This window comes from Rhinopithecus roxellana, chromosome 1 (assembly GCF_007565055.1).
Source record: "Rhinopithecus roxellana isolate Shanxi Qingling chromosome 1, ASM756505v1, whole genome shotgun sequence".
NCBI lineage: Eukaryota > Metazoa > Chordata > Mammalia > Primates > Cercopithecidae > Rhinopithecus > Rhinopithecus roxellana.
The window spans coordinates 191,357,528-191,376,732 of NC_044549.1; the positions used below are offsets into that span (position 1 = coordinate 191,357,528).

At 44.8% G+C, this 19,205-nt stretch overlaps 1 protein-coding gene across 2 annotated transcripts in view; it reads left to right on the forward strand.

Annotated features, from left to right (window-relative positions):
- CCDC3 (coiled-coil domain containing 3) overlaps positions 1–19,205 on the forward strand; it is a 149,679-nt gene that overhangs the window by 46,395 nt on the left and 84,079 nt on the right. The window contains exons 1-2 of one of the 2 annotated variants that reach the window (XM_030934904.1): positions 146–705; positions 3,670–3,844. In XM_030934904.1, coding sequence (XP_030790764.1) covers positions 191–705; positions 3,670–3,844 — 690 coding nt within the window. In that variant the 5' untranslated portion in view covers positions 146–190. Of the gene's footprint in view, positions 1–145; positions 706–3,669; positions 3,845–19,205 lie in introns of those variants that run through there. The other variant, XM_030934906.1, reaches the window with a different exon arrangement.

A 19,205-nucleotide genomic window follows, 5' to 3' on the forward strand; every position in this document is an offset into this window, starting at 1 on the left:
TCCCCAAGTCAGGGCTAGCTGGATCCCGGGGTCCCCGCTTCCTCCGCGTCCCTGGTCCCCGCCCCGGCCAGTGCCGGGACCCGCCCGAGTCCCCGCCCACGCCCCAGCTGCAGGGGGCAGGGCGGGAGGCGGGCGCCCGGCGCGTCCTGTCCCCGGGACCCCTTTAAAGCGTGGCGCGCCGGGGCCGGGCATGCCGAGCCCCGCGGCGGAGACAGCGGCGCGCCCAGCTCCCGGGAGCGGCCCGAGCAGCCGAGCGCCTAGGGCTGCCCTTCCCGGGCCGGCGGGCTCCCCGGCTCCCCGCCGCCGCCCGTGCGCCCCGGGAGGGCCCGGCATGCTGCGCCAGCTGCTGCTCGCCGCGCTCTGCCTGGCGGGCCCCCCAGCGCCCGCGCGCGCCTGCCAGCTGCCCTCCGAGTGGAGGCCCCTGAGCGAGGGCTGCCGCGCCGAGCTGGCCGAGACCATTGTGTACGCCAGGGTGCTGGCGCTGCACCCCGAGGCGCCCGGCCTCTACAACCACCTGCCCTGGCAGTACCACGCCGGCCGGGGGGGCCTCTTCTACTCGGCCGAGGTCGAGATGCTGTGCGACCAGGCGTGGGGCAGCATGCTGGAGGTGCCTGCCGGCTCCAGGCTCAACCTCACCGGCCTGGGCTACTTCTCGTGCCACTCCCACACCGTGGTCCAGGACTACTCCTATTTCTTCTTCCTCAGGTGAGCCCGGCGGCGCCGCCACCTCTCTCTCCCTTTGCGCCACCTCCCGAGGTCGCTGTTACCTGGAGCCAGGCCGGTAACTCCCAGGGCAACCTATCGGTGCCAAATGAGAACGCCCCTGGGGCGCCTACCCCTTGCCCCCTTGGATCTCTCTTGCTCCGTCTGACGTCTCTACAGACACCCTGGCTACCCCTGGTAAAGGCGGTTGAACAGACAGGGAGGCTTTCTGTGCCTCGTACACAGAAGAGCATTGCAGGCAAAAGCTCAAAGCGCTCTCCAACGGTCCCTTTGACTCGGGTCTTTAAACTGGCCTCAATGGGAGTAGATTGGGACGGTGAGAAGAACAATCTTTGAAATCAGTCTGTGGCTGGCATTTTGGCTCTGCCTTTCCTAATCGTGATTCTGAGCCCATTTCTTGACAGCTTCTCAAGAACTTCCATAGCCTCACCTGTGTAAAGTGAGAGGCAGGGCTGGTTGAGGGAAAAACGTAACTCATGCAAAGCACCTGGTGCAGGTTAGAGGTTGACCAGCTGTCCACCCTCCCCTCTTCTCCACTTGCTCAAATGCCAAGATGTGAATGATGGGGAATGTAGCCCAGGACTGCTTCATTATCTCATATCAGCTGCCAGGTTATTTGAAATAGCAAAGGTGTATTGGGGGTAGGGGGTTCTGCTGCAGGTAAAATCCTGGGTAGCAATGCTTTGAGAGGTGGAGAAGTCAACCAGGCAGGAGATCTTCTCTGATTCTAGACCACTGGAATCCTCTGAAGTTCCATGAACACTGGCCTGTGGTCAGGATGGAATGCATCTGCCTAAGAACTCAGTCAATTCTCATTGACTAGTGAATTCTTCTGAAATTTGAATAGCGAGCACCAGGTAGAACCCTAAATTCTTTGATTGGCTTCAATTGGATTTGGAGAGTGATATAAAACAACTGAGAAAAACATCAAAATGGAATCTAACCTATCTATCAAGATAGAGAATTAATCCACTGTTGTGGTGATCGATAGTAGTTCCAGTCTGGGAAGTGGCACTAAGGGTATTTGGAATGAGGCTTATGTGGGTCTGCGGATTCACTTTTAGCTCGCATTTCTCTGAGAAAGAAAACAGTTCTACAAAGTGGTGTTTGGAAGTGCATACCAACACATGTTTTCCATATTGAAGCCAGAATATCTAAGTTTAAAAAACATGTCTTGCTTTGTGTTGGCTTGAGTGGGTTCAGCTAGATTAAGTTTTTTCTCTCTATGTTTCCAGAGAAGTGTAGTTTCTAAATAAAGCTAGTGGGGCTGAGAGAGTGCCCTTCTCGATACAGAGAAACTTAGGGTTTCATGTTTTTAATTAGGAAAAATACTGAGATACCATCTATAAAACTATTCAAAACCAGAACTTTTTTCTCCAAAGAAAAAAGAGCCCAAGTATTTGAGCAGGCTTTTTAAAGAAATTTTTATCATGAAATACAGTTCGTCCAGTGGTTCCGTGGTGCTCAGCCAATTCTCATCTTTTTTACTCTACCATGTTTACAAAAGTTAGGAAAGAAATACAAAGTCAGACAGTAGTCTGACATTCTCATTTCACAGGGCTGTCTTGCCTTGGAGTGTGTTAACAACTACATACAAATCATTCCTCCTCTGTTATTCTGGGCCCTACTGAGATGAGACTGGATCTCTGGTCACTGTCAGGGGTGAGGGTGGCAGTGGAGACTTGCTGGTGAGCCATACATGTTGTTTTTTTTAGACTGGAGTGTAACTTTCATCTCTTTCTTTTTGTGATTTTTTTTTTTTTTTTTTTTTTTTTGAGACAGAGTCTTGCTCTGTCGCCCAGGCTGGAGTGCAGTGGCCGGATCTCAGCTCACTGCAAGCTCCGCCTCCCGGGTTTACGCCATTCTCCTGCCTCAGCCTGCGGAGTAGCTGGGACTACAGGCGCCGCCACCGCGCCCGGCTAGTTTTTTTGTATTTTTAGTAGAGACAGGGTTTCACCGTGTTAGCCAGGATGGTCTCGATCTCCTGACCTCGTGATCCGCCCGTCTCGGCCTCCCAAAGTGCTGGGATTACAGGCTTGAGCTCTTTTTGTGACTTTTTAAAGAATCATTCTAATTGATTTATGCTAGGCCTTTAAATATGTTCACTAATATGTATACTGCATTTACTTTGTACCAAGTGCTTCGTTTACTTAGTTTTTGATGCAATGCTTATGACATCACCAAAAAAGTAGATGCTATATATATATATTCCTTTTTGTTGAGATGGCATCTCACTCTTGTCACCCAGGCTGGAGTGCAATGGTGCAATCTCTGCTCACTGCAACCTCCGCCTCCCAGGTTCAAGTGATTCTCCTGCCTCAACCTCCTGAGTAACTGGGATTACAACAGTGTGCCACCATGCCCAGCTGATTTTTGTATTTTTAGTAGAGACGGGGTTTCACCATGTTGGCCAGGCTTGTCTCGAACTCCTTACCTCAGGTGATCCACCCGCCTTGGCCTCCCAAAGTGCTGGGGTTACAGGCGTGAGCCACCACACCCAGCCAGTACTATATTCTTTTTGCAGATTAGAATACTGAGGCTTAGAGGAGTTAAGACATTTGTTTCATGTCATATAGAAGATAAATAGCAAAGACAGAACATAGGTCATTACAGCTGGCCTTTTTTTCACCAGGAAATAAGGAACCCTCTTTGAGAAGGAAGACCCCTTGGGGGACTTGGAAGACAACACAAATAGACAAACAGGCACCATACACATACTTTTCTCCATACTTTGCTCACACTCATCTTTTTGAAAACCTTAAGGATAGACTGATGTAGTGTGAGACAAAGAAATAATTAGAAGTAGTAACTCCTCTAATGAGAGCCACGCCAGACATTGATGTGAAACTGACAAGCCCATCGCAGTTGTCTGTGACTCTTGATTGAAGTTGGTACACCCTTGACTGTCGAGTCTACGTCTGCCTTTTTTTCTCTCTTCTCCATTAGGATGGATGAAAATTATAACCTCTTGCCTCATGGAGTCAATTTCCAAGATGCCATCTTCCCGGACACTCAAGAGAACAGAAGGATGTTTTCTAGCCTTTTCCAGTTTTCAAACTGTTCCCAAGGGCAGCAGCTGGCGACTTTCTCCAGTGACTGGGAAATCCAGGAAGACAATAGGGTAAGAATCAGCTAAATCCTGTGCCACAGCATAACAATAGTGTAGCTACACCTTGTGTGCATTTTGTGACCAAAGGAGTCAAGAATACTCTTCCAAAAGCCCAGACCGGAAAGCATTATCGCATACCCTCTCTCTCTCCTACTATCCCTCCTTGCCTCCCAGCTGTTAAAAAAGACCATTCATAAACTTTGGATCCCTGAAGCTTTACTGTTGGATAAGGAGTTCTTCCCAAAGTATGAGAACAGGATGAGATGAAGATTGGCATGCTCAGCCTTAGTTTCCTCTTCTGCAGACCAGGGACAATAGTAGCGTCTATATCAGGCTTGTCCAACCTGCAGCCCAGGACAGTCTGAATGTGACCCAACACAAATTTGTAAACTTTCTTGGAACATGACGAGATTTTTTTGCAATTTTGTTTTTGCTTATCAGCTATCGTTAGTGTTAGTGTATTTTGTGTGTGACCCAAGACAATTCTTCCAGTGGGGCCCGGGGAAGCCAAAAGATTGGACACCCCGATCTATGTCAGAGGGCTAATGCAATATAGTTTAAATGTGTAAAAACTATAATTATGTAAATCCGTTAGCGTAATGCTCGAAAGAGTAAGTGCTCAGTGCATGTGAGCTGTTACGACTGTTCCTGACTGTATGATTGTTATTGACAGCGTAGGGCTCTAAGGAATTATCTTAGAGGAAAGGAAAAGTGCTGAGGTAAATGAAATGAAATTGCTACCACTCCTGTGATTCTTAACTGTAGTTGGTAAGACATAGAGGTGCAGGATGGCCAAGGTGGCTGCAAAATGTAAGGGTCGGGATCTTAAGGGTTGGAATCATTTTGGGAATGAAAATATAAGAGAGTCTTCTGATCTGGGCCAAATGCCAGAGTTGGAGGAAAATTTTGATGATCATCACTCTTCCAAAGCTATGGCATTGCCACAACCAAGTTGGGGTGATAGTGGGGGGCAGGCCAGTCTAGGCCTCTGGGACAGTGACCCATCTCTTCCAGTCCTCCCGATGGAAGACATTTTTAGGGCAATGTGACACACTGCTGGAGAGAGTTCTTATGTGGGTATCACATGGAATAAGGACTTTTTTTTTTTTTTTTGCATTAATGAACCCATTTGCACATGTTAAGAAACTCCCTTCTTTCTACCCATCAAGAAAAGTTTGAGGGAAGTGTCTTTCTCTTGTCTGGTGGGATGGCTTAGCATAGCTGCCTTGCTCTTCCCAATCCCTAGTGTACTTTTTATTTTGTTTTCCTTCCAACTTTTATTTTCGGTTCAGGGGCTATGTGTGTAGGTTTGTGATGTGGGTAAATCACGTGCCGCTGGGATTTGAGATATCAATCGTTTCATCACTCAGGTAGTGAGCACAGTACCTGAGAGGTAGTTTTCCATCCTCACCCTCCTGCCACCCTCCACCCTCAAGTAGGCCCCGGTGTGTATTGTTGCCTTCTTTGTGTCCATGCGTACTCAATGTTTAGCTCCCATTGTAAGTGAGAACATGCAGTATTTGGGTTTCTGTTCCTGCATTAATTTGCTTAGGATAATGGCCTCCAGCTGCATCCATGTCTACAAAGGACAGGATTCAAACTTCCCTTCAAAGGGAGATTCAAAGGGAGCTTTGCCCAGGGCTCCCTGGACCCTGGAGGCCTTCTTCATGCTCTTGCATAGAAGCTGTTCCTGTGAAGGGAAGGTACGTCCAACTACGGGAAATGATTTATTCTTCTTTGACATATGCCTGTAATCCCAGCACTTTGGGAGGCCGAGGTAGGGGGATCACATGAGGTTAGGAGTTCGAGCCCAGCCTGGCCAATATGGCAAAACCCCGCTTCTACTAAAAATACAAAAATGAGCCAGGTAAGGTGGTGCGTGCCTCTAATCCCAGCTACTCGGGAGGCTGAGGCAGAAAAATTGCTTGAACCTGGGATGCGGAGGTTGCAGTGAGCCAAGATCACACCATTGCACTCCAGCCTGGGTGACAGAGCGAGACTCCGTCTCAAGCAAACAAACAAACATTCCTCAGCTCTACACTACTGACAGTAGTCTAGACTTTTCTAACCCCTCCCTGATAGTTTGCCAGAACTTTCTGAACACTTGTCAAGTATTTCGCCCCCAGTGTGGCTCCAAGCACCTGTTTTTATTCTTCCTTTTCCCCTTCTTAATCTTTACGGTTGTCTACTCCATATGGAGTTGGACCCAGCAAGTCTAAGCCTGAGTATCCCAAGCCTGAGTCATACTTAATTTTTTCCAAGTGAAGACTTTTAGGCTTGGCCCTTTTGTTCTCCATCTTGTGGGAGCTTTGCTTATATGACTGTATAATAGATTTATGTCAAGAGATCAGATATTATTCTGAAAATACTCGAATAGGTTAGCCCTTAAAATCTTAAGCTACATAACTTTTTAGCACTATGGTCACATAATCTAGCTACTAACATTTTTCTGGAATCAGATTTTTCCATCATTTGAGATAAACAAAGAACAATAGGACCGTGGAGAATTGTTTCAGTGTGAAGGCAGATCCGTTTCTGCTGATCAGATGTAGATCTTGGGGGAGAATTCCTGTCCCCTTTCCCTTGAATCACCCTGGCCTCTTAGATAACAAAGTGTGGGAGCGTTCCAGGCTTGGAGGAAAAGTGGAAACTTGAGGCGAGGAAGATAATTATTTCACTTTGCTGAACTGCTGTGGAGCAGAATTTAGTTCAACCTGGGGGACCCTGCACGTTTCCAGACCTTTGCTTGTGCCATTTTTATTCCCTATCCACTTTGAAAGGGATCACATCAAAGCTACATAAAATTAGCCTATTATGGGCTGATTGCAGTGGCTCGCGCCTGTGATCCCAGCACATTGGGAGACTGAGGCGGGCCCATCACCTGAGGTCAGGAGTTCGAGACCAGCCTGGCCAACATGGGGAAACTCCGTCTCTACTAAAAATACAAAAATTAGCTGAGGATGGTGGTACGTGCCTGTAATCCCAGCTACTTGGGATGCTGAGGCAGGAGAATCGTTTGATCTTGGGAGGCAGAAGTTGCAGTGAGCCAAGATCGTGCCAGTGCACTCCAGTCTGGGCAGCAGACCAAGACTGTCTCAAAACAAAGCAAAACAAGAAAAATTAACCTGTTAGTTTAAAATTTGAAATTAAAATTAAATTGACTTTTTAAAGTTTTGTGATGCTCCCTAAAATAATTTTACATACCCTGGAGTAATTAAAATAGTTGAGTTATTGACTACTACTTGCGCCTTCCTCTTTTTTTTTCTTTTGAGATGGAGTCTCACTCTGTAGCCCAGGCTGGAGTGCAGTGGTGTGATCTTGGCTCACAGCAATCCCCACCTCCCGGGTTCAGGCGATTCTCCTGCCTCAGCCTCCTAGGTAGCTGGGATTATAGGTAGTGTGCCATCACGCCCAGCTAATTTTTGTATTTTTAGCAGAGAGGGGTTTTCACCATGTTGGCCAGGCTGGTCTTGAACTCCTGACTTCAGGTGATCCACCTGCCTTGGCCTCCCACAGTTCTGGGATTACAGGTGTGAGCCACTGTGCCCGGCCCACTTGCTTCTTTTTTCCTTAAAAAAAAAAAAAGAAAAGAAAAGAAAAGCTTTAAGTGTTTCTTTTCCTGTGGGAAGGTAAGCATCAAATTATCCTACCCAGGATATGTCAGAGGCAATCAACATTGTTTCTTAACCTTAGGAGGGGTCAGAATTGCTGTTATGATCACCCTTTTATTCCAGTAAGAATAGATGTTAGACTTTTGTTAATCAGAACACACTAACATTCTGCATATTCTAAGAGCGGTTATGAAGGGCCTGGGACTTTGCTTAGGAGACTTTCTTTTTTTTTTTTTTTTTTTTGAGACGGAGTCTCGCTCTGTCGCCCAGGCTGGAGGGCAGTGGCCAGATCTCAGCTCGCTGCAAGCTCCGCCTCCCGGGTTTACGCCATTCTCCTGCCTCAGCCTCCCAAGTAGCTGGGACTACAGGCGCCCGCCACCTCGCCCGGCTAGTTTTTTGTATTTTTTAGTAGAGATGGGGTTTCACAGTGTTAGCCAGGATGGTCTCGATCTCCTGACCTCGTGATCCACCCGTCTCGGCCTCCCAAAGTGCTGGGATTACAGGCCTGAGCCACCGCGCCCGGCCTGAGACTTTCTTGTATTATGTGCTGAGTCTTCGATTACAGATCCTGTAGGCATCCCATGTTCTCCTGGACTTTCTAGGTGCTGGTTTTTTGTTTGGTTTTGGTTTTGGTTTTTGTTTTTTGAGACGGAGTCTCCCTCTGTTGCCCAGATTGGAGTGCAGTGGTGCAGTCTCAGCTCCCTGCAACCTCTGTCTCCTGGGATCAAGCGATTCTCCTACCTCAGCCTCCCAAGTAGCTGGGATTACAGGCACCCACCACCGTGCCCAGCTAATTTTTATATTTTTTGTAGAGATGGGGTTTCACCATGTTGGCCAGACTGGTCTCGATCTCCCAGCCTCAAGTGATCCTCCTGCCTTGGCCTCCTAAAGTTCTGGGATTACAGGCGTGAGCCACCACACCCCGCCTCTAGATGCTGTTGATACTGCTGTTCTTTAAGCTTCCGTTCAGCTTGGACAGTGGATCCGGACTGTAGTTATGAAGGGCATGTTTCATTCTCTTCCCTGATAGTTCTCGCTTTCTCTCTGTTGGAGGATCTGGGACTCTAGAGTCGATTTGGAGAGTAGGAGATGGAAGGGGAGGAAAAGCTTATGGAGGGAAACTTTTGTAAAGCGTGTGCAGAGCGACATTCAACTCAGTCCTTGGGAGCAAAGTCCTCCCACACTCTGGTTCCTTTCCAGCACCTCTCCATCTTCAAATATCCCACCCACGCATTAGTAAATAGCAACAGGATCTTTCTTCCAAAAGCTGCCAAGATGTCAGCAGTGTTAGTACGTGTTCACCGCCTCTGGTTCAGTGTCATGGTGTTAATAGGACTTGGGGGGATATCTTTGGCACTGTTGGAACATCCGCCAGATTTACTGGCAGAGTTCTCTCCACACCAGCCAAGGACATTTCTCCTTCCTCATTTCTCTCTTGCTGGACAAGTGCAACAGTCAAAACAGAATTTGGATATTGTTCCCTCTCTGCTGGTATTGTCCCCTAGGACCAAGACCCAGACTGACCCATACTTAGTCTGTCATAAAATGTCATGGGATTGAAAGAAAATCTGCGGAGGTCTTGCTATCATTTTCTTCTTTCTTCTTTTGGAGTTGGGAAGGATGATAGGGGTGTTACCCTTCTCTAAGCTGCCTTAGAAGGACTGTCAACTTGTAATCAGAAGATCTCAATCGGCTCTGCCATTTCTGGAGGAATGACCATGGGCAGATCCCCTAACTTCCCACAACTTCAGTTTTCCCTTCTATAAGATAGAGCCTGGAACAGATAAACTGTCTCAGGGTGTTCTAAGGACCTAATTTGAACATACTTTTGAAAACACTTTTATAGAGTGATGCAAGGGCTTGTTACTGGAAGCTGATTATTCTCAAGTATTGCTTTAAAAACCACATTAAAAAAAATTTTGAAGAGCTGCCTGCTGCTGTCCAGGGGGTCCTGAAACATCCCATGGAGGAGTGGCAACATCAGTAGTGACGGGTCTGTGCTGGATATGGGAACAGATGGAAGGGAAGCTATCTTGCGTACTTTTCTCATTCAACAGAATTGATTGGGTTCTGAGCAAGGATGACATTTAAAAATATAGTGTATTAAATTGTTAACAGATAACACACTCATGTGGGTTCTCTACTACCTCTGACACCCATCCATACAGTCCCCACACACCCTCCAAATAAGTAGCCACTGTTATTAGTTTCTTGTATAAACAGTCAGTGGTGTTTTAAAAATTATTATTTCGGCCGGGCGCGGTGGCTCAAGCCTGTAATCCCAGCACTTTGGGAGGCCGAGACGGGTGGATCACGAGGTCAGGAGATCGAGACCATCCTGGCTAACCTGGTGAAACCCCGTCTCTGCTAAAAAATACAAAAAAACTCCAGCTACTGGGGAGGCTGAGGCAGGAGAATGGCATAAACCCGGGAGGCGGAGCTTGCAGTGAGCCAAGATCTGGCCACTGCACTCCTGCCTGGGCGACGAGTGAGACTCCGTCTCGAAAAATAAAAATTAAAATTAAAAAAAATAAAAAATAAAAATAAAAATTATTATTTCAATCAGTTCTAGGGAACAGGTGGTGTTTGGTTGCATTAATACATTCTTTAGTGGTGATTTCTGAGATTTTGGTGCACCCATCACCTGAGCAGTGTACACTGTACCCAGTGTGTGGTCTTTTATCCTTCACCCTCTCCTACCCTTTCCACTGAGTCCCCAGAGTCCTTTCTTATTCTCATGCCTTTGCGTCCCCATAGCTTAGATCCCATTTATGAGTGAGGATATAAAATGTTTGATTTTCCATTCCTGAGTTACTTCACTTAGAATAATGGTCTCCAATTCCATCCAGATCTCCACAAATGCCATTATTTCATTCCTTTTTATGGCTGAGTAGTATTCCATGACATATATAAACTGCATTTTCTTTATCTCAATGGAGTTGTTTGCTTGTTTTGTTTTGTTTTGTTTTTTTCTTTTGAGACAGAGTTTGGTCTGCTGCCCAGGCCGCAGTGCAGTGGCACAATCTCAGCTCACTGCAACCTCTGCCTCCCTGGTTCAAGCGATTCTCGTGCCTCAGCCCCCTGAGTAGCTGGGACTACAGGCGCCCGCCACCACGGCCAGCTGATTTTTGTATTTTTAGTAGAGATGGTGTTTCACGTGTTGGCCAGGCTGGTCTCAAACTCCTGACCTCAAGTCATCTACCCACCTCAGCTTCCCAAATTGCTGGGATTATAGATGTGAACCACGCCACCCGGTCCTTAATGGAGGTTTTTTTTTTTTTTTTTTTTAAATCCAAATATGTGTTATTACCATCGTCTGTGACACAGATGGTAGCACACTGTGTACACTTCACTACACCTTGCCTCATTCATGAGTAGATCTGGGAGATCTTTCCATATGCATGGCCTGAGGGCTAGACTGGGTGAGAAAAAAAGATAAAGAGACAGAAACCAAGGCCTTTGTCTGTAATAAGGGATTTCTCCTGGAGTCTTTCCTGTACAGCTCCATGATTCAGCCCCCTTTGGGTCAGATCCCCCATTGCTTCTAATTGTTTAGTGTTCAGAGTTCAGGCAGGTAGGGTTTTGGGTTTTTTTTTTTTTTTAACTATATGCAGAGATTTCAGTTAAAATCAGTGGGAATCATAGAGTATGGTCGGCTTGCTTCATCTTGACTGGCGCTGGAGTTGACATTTCTGTCTATCTGACTGGCTCCATTAAGAATGTGTGTTCAAAGCCAGGACTGGTGGCTCAAGCCTGTAATCCCAGCAGTTTTGGAGGGTGAGGCGGGCAGATCACTTGAGGTCAGGAGTTTGAGACCAGGCTGGCCAACATGGTGATACAACATAGTGAAACCCCGTCTCTACTAAACATACAAAAATTAGCCAGGCATGGTGGCATGTGCTTGTAATCCCAGCTACTTGGGAGGCTGAGACAGGAGGATCGCTTGAACCTGGGAGGCAGAGGTTGCAGTGATTTGAGATCGTACCACTGCACTCCAGTCTGGGCAACAGAGCAAGACTCCCTCTCAAAGAAAAAAAAAACAAAAGAAAACAAAACAAAAAAACATATGTTCAAGCTTTGATGGAATATATAGCATGGAGGGAAAAAAATGAACAGTATTTATTTTTTGGTGATCAAAAGCAAATAGGAATGGGACAGGATCTATAGTTTCTAAAGCGAGATTTGAACCCCAAATAGACTAAAAAAAGAATCAGATAGAACTCATTTCATTCACATTTTTCAGAAAGGGTTCTAAAACAATTTAAAGGTGTCCCCACAAGTGTGCTGAGATCCTCAAGTTTAACAGATCAGTTGGTCAAAAACAAAGATACTCTTTCCTTAGAGATCTCTGTTTCTTGACTCTTCTTTGATACTGCACCGAAACTCAAAAGTGGTGGTATCTTAAAAATTTGTTATAATATAGAATCTGAAACCTTATCAATGAACTTGCTGTATTCCTACCTGAAAATACTTTGGCTTATCTTGTACTTTGAATGGATTTCTTACTCATGCGTGATTTCATAACATGATGCACTGACCGTTTGGAAAATAGTAGTTTTACTGCATATGCAGACCTTCCAAATGTGGTGAGATTTAATTATACAATATAAAAATCATGTTTGTTAATATCACTATTGATCTGATGGGGGAAAGACTAAGTATTGGGAAACTGTCAAACTCATAGCAGCAACTTTCCTAAAATTCTGATTTTTGCTTGAGGGCTCATACTCAGTCACTGGCAACCAGTACTCTCTGTTGTTTTCTTTCAAGTGACAAGCTTCCTTTATTCACCTTCAAGAAAATGTCTATCAAATACCCAAATCTGAATAAATATGGTTGGCCCTTTATTTCATTGTTTCAAGTAAAAATAGTGTTTCATGAAGAAAGCCGCTAGATCAGCTCAGAACTCGAAACAACCGTCATGCTTTGCTATGTGGAGGGCCTTTGTGTGTATACTTCATTTCTTCACACTTGTGTGTATTAACAATGTGTACGCAAGGGTCAGGATTTAATAATTTTTACTGCTTCAGTGAAGACATTGTTAAACTGGCATTTTTTTTTTTTTTTTTCTGCTTGCACATGGCACTGCAGAATACAATGACTACTAGAATCATCTGGTCCCACTGTCTTGATTTGCGCTACGAGGCCGGCAGTTTAACTTACCTTGCTGTTGCACCAGCAGTGCAAATGACAAACAGTGACAAAGACAAATAACATCTTGGTAGTATTCTGAAAATAGTTTTAATCTGATGGACTGCCTAAAAGTGTGCTGGGGCCAGGTGCAGTGGCTCATGCCTGTAATCCCAACAGTTAGGGAGACCGAGGTGGGCCGATCACTTGAGATCAGGAGTTTGAGAGCAGCCTGGCCAACATGGTGAAACCCTGTCTCTACCTAAAATGCAAAAATTAGCCAGGTGTGGTGGCACGTGCCTGTAATCCCAGCTACTTGGGAGGCTGAGGCAGGAGAGTCGCTTGAACCCAGGAGGCAGAGGTTGCAGTGAGCTGAGATCGTGCCATTGCACTCCAGCCTGGGTAACAGAGTGAGACTTTGTCTAAATAAGTAAGTAAAATGAATGAATGAATGAATGGGTCCTGGGGCCCCTTAGGATTCTGCAGACTTTGGGAACTGCTGCTCTGGACTAAGTCAGTGATGGACAATGGTAGAAGAAAGGTATTGACTGAGCCGAGGGCTTAAGGAATGGGGGATTTAATGGTCTGAGTGCAGGGAGGTATGTGACCTCAGTAGTATGCAGCCCAGAATTTCAGGAGACCTTGAGTGAACATTGAGCTTGGAATGATTTCAGGAGCTCGGCTTCTAGCCCTGCTGAATAATGGGCAGCTGCGTGGGCAGGGTTCGGCCAGATTGTAGGTGACTGTGAGAAACTTTGTAAAGATTCCAGGGCTGAGACTCAGGAGACCCTGGATCGAGTGGGCTTTGGAGGGTGACTAAGCATATACTGTTTTCAGAAAGCTTTTGAGCTATTCAGAATTGCGCTCTTCCCTGCTTTCTACGTGAAGGATGTTAATGTACTCTGATTGTCATTACTCGGCCACTTGATTGGCCAAATAGAGCCAAAGCTGTGAAGTAGGTAGGATAGTGGTCTTTTTAATTTATTCATTTGTATCTTCATTCTACATATATTTACTAAACACCTATGGTGTGTCACTGGGAATACAAAAGGGAACAGGGGAAAAGAGCTCCAGGCCCTCCATGAACCTACATGGTAGTGGGATGAGGGAGAGACAGTCACTACATCAGTGAATGTATCAGTCCATAGGAAAAATATCAGATAATGATAGGTGTTTGACCAATAATTAAAAGAGGGTAGGCCGGGCGTGGTGGCTCACGCCTGTAATCATGGCACTTTGGGAGGCTGAGGTGGGCAGCTCACTTGAGGTCAGGAGTTCAAGTCCAGCCTGGCCAACATGGTGAAACTTGGTCTCTACCAAAAATACGAAAGTTAGCCAGGAGTAGTGGCACATACCTATAATCCCAGCTACTCAGGAGGTGGAGACAGGAGAACTGGTTAAACCTGGGAGGCAGGCAGAGATTGTAGTGAGCTGAGATTGCACCACTGCACTCCAGCCTGGGTGACAAGAGTGAGACTCTGTCTCAAAAAAAAAAAACAAAAAGGTAATATGATAGGAACTGGAAGCCACTTTAGGTTGAAGAGATGACTTTTAAACTGAAATCTGAAGGACACAGAACCAGCCATACAAAGATCAGGCAGAAAAGCATGCCAAGCAGACCAAGAAGCCATTGCAACTGGACCCAAGGTGAAAACAGTTTGGCCTTCTTGAGGGGTGGAAAAATAGGAATGAGCACTGGTGGTTGGGAGAGAATGCGACAAGCTGGGTTTGGAGAGGTGAGTGTGGGCTGGATCATGTGGACATTTCTAAGCAAGTGGGGGACGATGAGATCGTTGTGCTTTGGGGAGCCATTGAACGGAATAGTGAGATCTGATGAGCCTTTCAGAAAAGGAACACTCTGACAGCTGAGTGAACCACAGATTGCTGAGGGGCAAAGGCGGAAGCAGGCAGACCAATTGGGGAAATGACTGGAACTGTCTAGGCAAGACCAGAGGCTTGGACTAGTGCGTAGCAGTGGCTCTGGGAAGAAATGGCTGGATCTGGGATATGTCTGGAAGGGGTGCTCTCCTGTGTTCTTCCAATTCGTCCTTGATCACAGACCACTGCTGTCCCTACTTTTTAAGACATTTGCTCTGTGTCATCTTCCTCCAGCACCTCGACCACCCCCAGGGTATTGGCCAATGTCATGCTTTGTGCTGCAAAATATTACACTTCCTTTGGGAATATTTGTACCTGAATTAATTAATAACATACCTAGTTGAAAATTGTTTTAAGGCAGAAATTTGCATCTTGATAGATGCAAGAAAGGTCCTTGATAGGTTTTAAAATAGAGTTCTGGGTTCTAACTGGGTGTCACTTGACTATTCTGAACTTAGTTTATCTGTAAAATTGGTCCTAATATACCTACTCTGGTTTATCCATAGCACTGTAATAATAAAAAAACAAGGTAACATACTAATAAGGACAGAGTATTGGTTATGTGTGAGGCGTTATGTTACAGCTCTCATATCCCCGCATATCCCATAAGATCTCGAGGCAGACAGGCGTTTATTCCATCCACAAGGAAAATCCTTCCTACATGCTTAGCACTGTGTCATGGGTTATGGAGAATGTTGTGGAAGAATTAGACCTGGTCTCTGAAGTCAAGTGACAAGATACAATTAACCCACATGAAAGATGGGTACTCCTGCTGGGCCACAGGAAATGCGAGGAGTTGGTGGAGGGGAGAGATGATGAATTTAGACAGGGGAGGGATGTGTGCAGGCGCTGGGGTGAGCCAGCACACAGCAGAGGACAGAGCTGCATACCAGGGAATGGAGGGCAGATGAGAGTGCACAGGTCAATGGACCCACACTGGGAGTTCCTGCCTTGTTTATGAGTGTAGGCAGCTCACACTTGAAGAGATTGCCCTCCAGCAAGGAGGGGTCAGGATTTGTGACTATACTGTGTACGGTATTTCTTTCTCTCTTTTTTTTTTTTTTTTGCCATCAAATGAAAGTTTTATTGAAACACAGTTATTACTCTTAAACAGGGACAGATGCTATATTATTGTTACATTTTTAGTTTCCTGTTGTACAGGGATTACTTTTTTAAAAAATTCTTTTTATTTTGTAATAATCTTAAATTCACAGGCAGTTGCAAAGAAATGTACAGACAGGTCCCAGGCACCCCTCACCCCTTGTCCCCTACTGTTAATATGTTGTTTAACTGTAGTGCAGTATCAAAACCAGACAATGACATTGATGAAATCTGCAGAGTTTATTCAGATGTTAGTATTAAATCGCTACACAGACACTCATTTGTGTACATGTGTAAAACTCTGTGCAAGTTTATTATGTGTATCTTACTGTAAAATGTACAAAAGTAATTACTTTTAATGGCAAAAACCACAATTACCTTTTGCACCAACCGAATAGTTACACAGGCAGTCATTTATGTATATGTGTAAAACTCAATGCAATTTTATCACGTGTATCTTCCTGTAATCCCCACCACAATTAAAATACAGAACTGTCCCATCACCAAGTGGCTTCTTCCTGCTACCCCTTTTAAGCCACCCTTCCCCTCACCCATCCCTAAACTCTGGCAATTCTTTATCTTTTCTCCATATCTATAATTTTATTTCGGGTGTTATGTACACACAGTCATACTATATGTGCCTTTGGAGATTGTCTTTTTTTATTCAACATAATTTCCTTGAGGTTAATCCAAGTTACTGGATTCCCTTTCATTGCTGAGTCATATTCCATGGTGTAGATGCACCGCTGATTGCTTTATGAGTCACTCACTGAAAGACATTACGGTAACTTCCAGTTTTTAGCTATTATGAATAAAGTTGCGGTGAACATTCACATACAGATTGTTGTGTGGGCATGAGTTTTCACTTGTTTGTGATAAATGCCCAAGAGTCCCATTGCTGGGTTGCATGGTAAGTCCATTTTTAGTTTTCAAAGAAACTCTGAAATTTATTTTCCAAAGGTCCTGTACCATTTACATTTCTACCAGCAGTGGATAAAGGATCCAGTTCCCTGCCTCATTGCCAGCATTCGGTGTAATTACTATTTCTTATTCTAGCTGTTTTGATAGGTGCATAGTGCTATCTCATTCTGGTTTTAAGGTTTTGCTTTTGAAAAAATTAAGGTATGATTTATATGCCACAAACTCACCTTGGATGAGAGTAGATTTCATATTATTTGTTCTTTACCATAATTAAAAAAAAAACTATAGCTCTGAAAATTTTGGGGTAGAGTAAAAAAGCTATAGCTACAAATAGCTTAAACAGTTGAGTCTCTAACTGTACAATTAAGTGGTTTTCAGTATATCCACATATATGTGTAACCGTCACCACTTTTAATTTCAGAACATTTTATAACCGAAAGAAACCCCAGATCCATTTTACTGATCAATCTCAATTCTTTGCTTCTTCCAAGCCCCCGCAATTGCTAGTCTCTTTCTGTCTCTATGACTTTGCCTACTCTGGACATCTCATATACATAAAATCTTACACTATTGTGTAAGATTTGTCTGTCTCAGGCAAGTCTCACTTAGCATAATGTTTTCAAGCGTCATTCATACTGTAGTATGAATCAGTACTTTGTTCTTTTTATGGCTGAATAATATTGCATGGTATGGTGCTACCACATTTTGTTTATTCATTCAGCAGTTGGGCATTTGGTTTGTTTCCACTCTTGCCTGTTATAAATAATGCTGGTATGAACAGGTTTTTGTATGGATGTAAGCTTTCATTTTTCATGGGTGTATAACTAGGAGTGGAATTGCTGGGTCAGATGGTAACTATGTTTAGCCTTTGCAGGAGCAGCCAGATTGTTTTCCAAAGCAGCTGCACCATTTTACGTGCCCCCCAGCAGTGTATGAGGGTTGCAATTTCTTCACTAGTAGTTGTTACTGTATACATTAATGATTTTAGTCATCCTAGTGGGAGTCAAGTGGTATCACATTGTGGTTTTGATTGGCATTTCCCTGACGACTAATGATGTTGAGCGTCTTTACGGTGCTTATTGGGCATTTGTATAGTGTCCTCTTGAGAGAAATGTCTATTTAAGTCCTTTGCCCATTTTTTAACGAGGTTATCTTTTTATTGTTGAGTTGTAATAGTTCCCTATTTATTATAGATACTAAACCCTTATCACATGTATGATTTGTACACATTTTCTCCCATTCTTTGTGCTGTATTTTCACTGTGGGTTTGGGAGTTTTTGTTTGTTTGTTTTTGTTTTTGTTTTTTTGTGACAGAGTCTCGCTCTGTCACCCAGGCTAGAGTGCAGTGGTGCGATCTTGGCTCACTGCAGCCTCTGCCTCCCGGGGTCAAGTGATTCTCCCACCTCAGTCTCCCAAGTAGCTGAGATTACAGGCATGCACCACCATGCCCAGCTAATTTTTGTGTTTTTAGTAGAGACAAGGTTTCACCGTGTTGGCCAGGCTGGTCTCCAACTCCTGACCTCAAGTGATCTGCCCACCTCAGCCTCCCAAAGTGCTGGGATTACAGGCATGAGCCACTGCACCCAGCCTCAGTGTGGTTTTAATTTGCATTTCCCACATGGCTAAAATGATGTCAATCATCTTTTCATCTGCACATTTACCATCTCTCTGGCCTCTTTGGTAAAATGTTCATATCTTTTGCCCAATTTTTTTTTTGTCATTTCTTTTTATTAGAGCTATGACTATAAACATTCCCTTTATAGTATGTTAAATGTTTTCAAAGTCTTTTTTTTTTTTTTTTTTGAGACAGGGTTTCACACCCAAAAGCCAGGTGGGAGTGCAGTGGTGCACTCTTGGCTCACTACAACCTCTACCTCTCAGGCTCAAATGATCCTGCCTCAGCCTCCTGAGTAACTAGGGCTACAGATGCACGTCACTACCCTGCTAACTTTTGTATGTTTAATAGAGATGAGGTTTTACCATGTTGTCCAGGCTGTTCTCGAACTTCTAACCTCAAGTGATCTGCTCGCCTCAGCTTCCCAAAAGTTTTAGGATTGCAGGCATGAGCCACTACTCCCTGCCATTTTCAAGCTCTTCTTTGCATCAGTGTTAAGATGGATTAGAGACACAACTGTTAAGCAACTCATGGCTATACATTCTTTTTAATTCTACCCCAAAACTTTTAGAGCGATATATATGTATATTAGTGTGATATTATTATATATTAATATATATATTAGTGTGATATATAGATATATATCACACTAATTTATTTATTTATTTTTTGAGACAGCAGTCACCCAGGGTGGAGTGCAGTGGCACAATCTTGGCTCACTGAAACCTCCACCTTCTGGGTTCAAGCAATTCTTGTGCCTCAGCCTGCTGAGTAGCTGGGATTACAGGCACCCGCCACCATGCCCAGCTAACTTTTGTATTTTTAGTGGAGACGGGTTTCACGATGTTGGCCAGGCTGGTCTCAAACTCCTGACCTCAAGTGATCCACCCACCTCGGCCACCCAAAGTATGGTGATTACACGTGTGAGCCATTGTGCCCCGCCTAGAGGTATAGAATTTTTTTTTTCTTTTTTTTTTTTTTGAGATAGAAATCTCGCTCTGTCACCCATGCTGGAGTGCAATGGCATGATCTTGGCTTACTGCAACCTCCGCCTCCTGGGTTCAAGCGATTCTTCTGCCTCAGCCTCCTAAGTAGCTGGGATTACAGGCTCATGCCG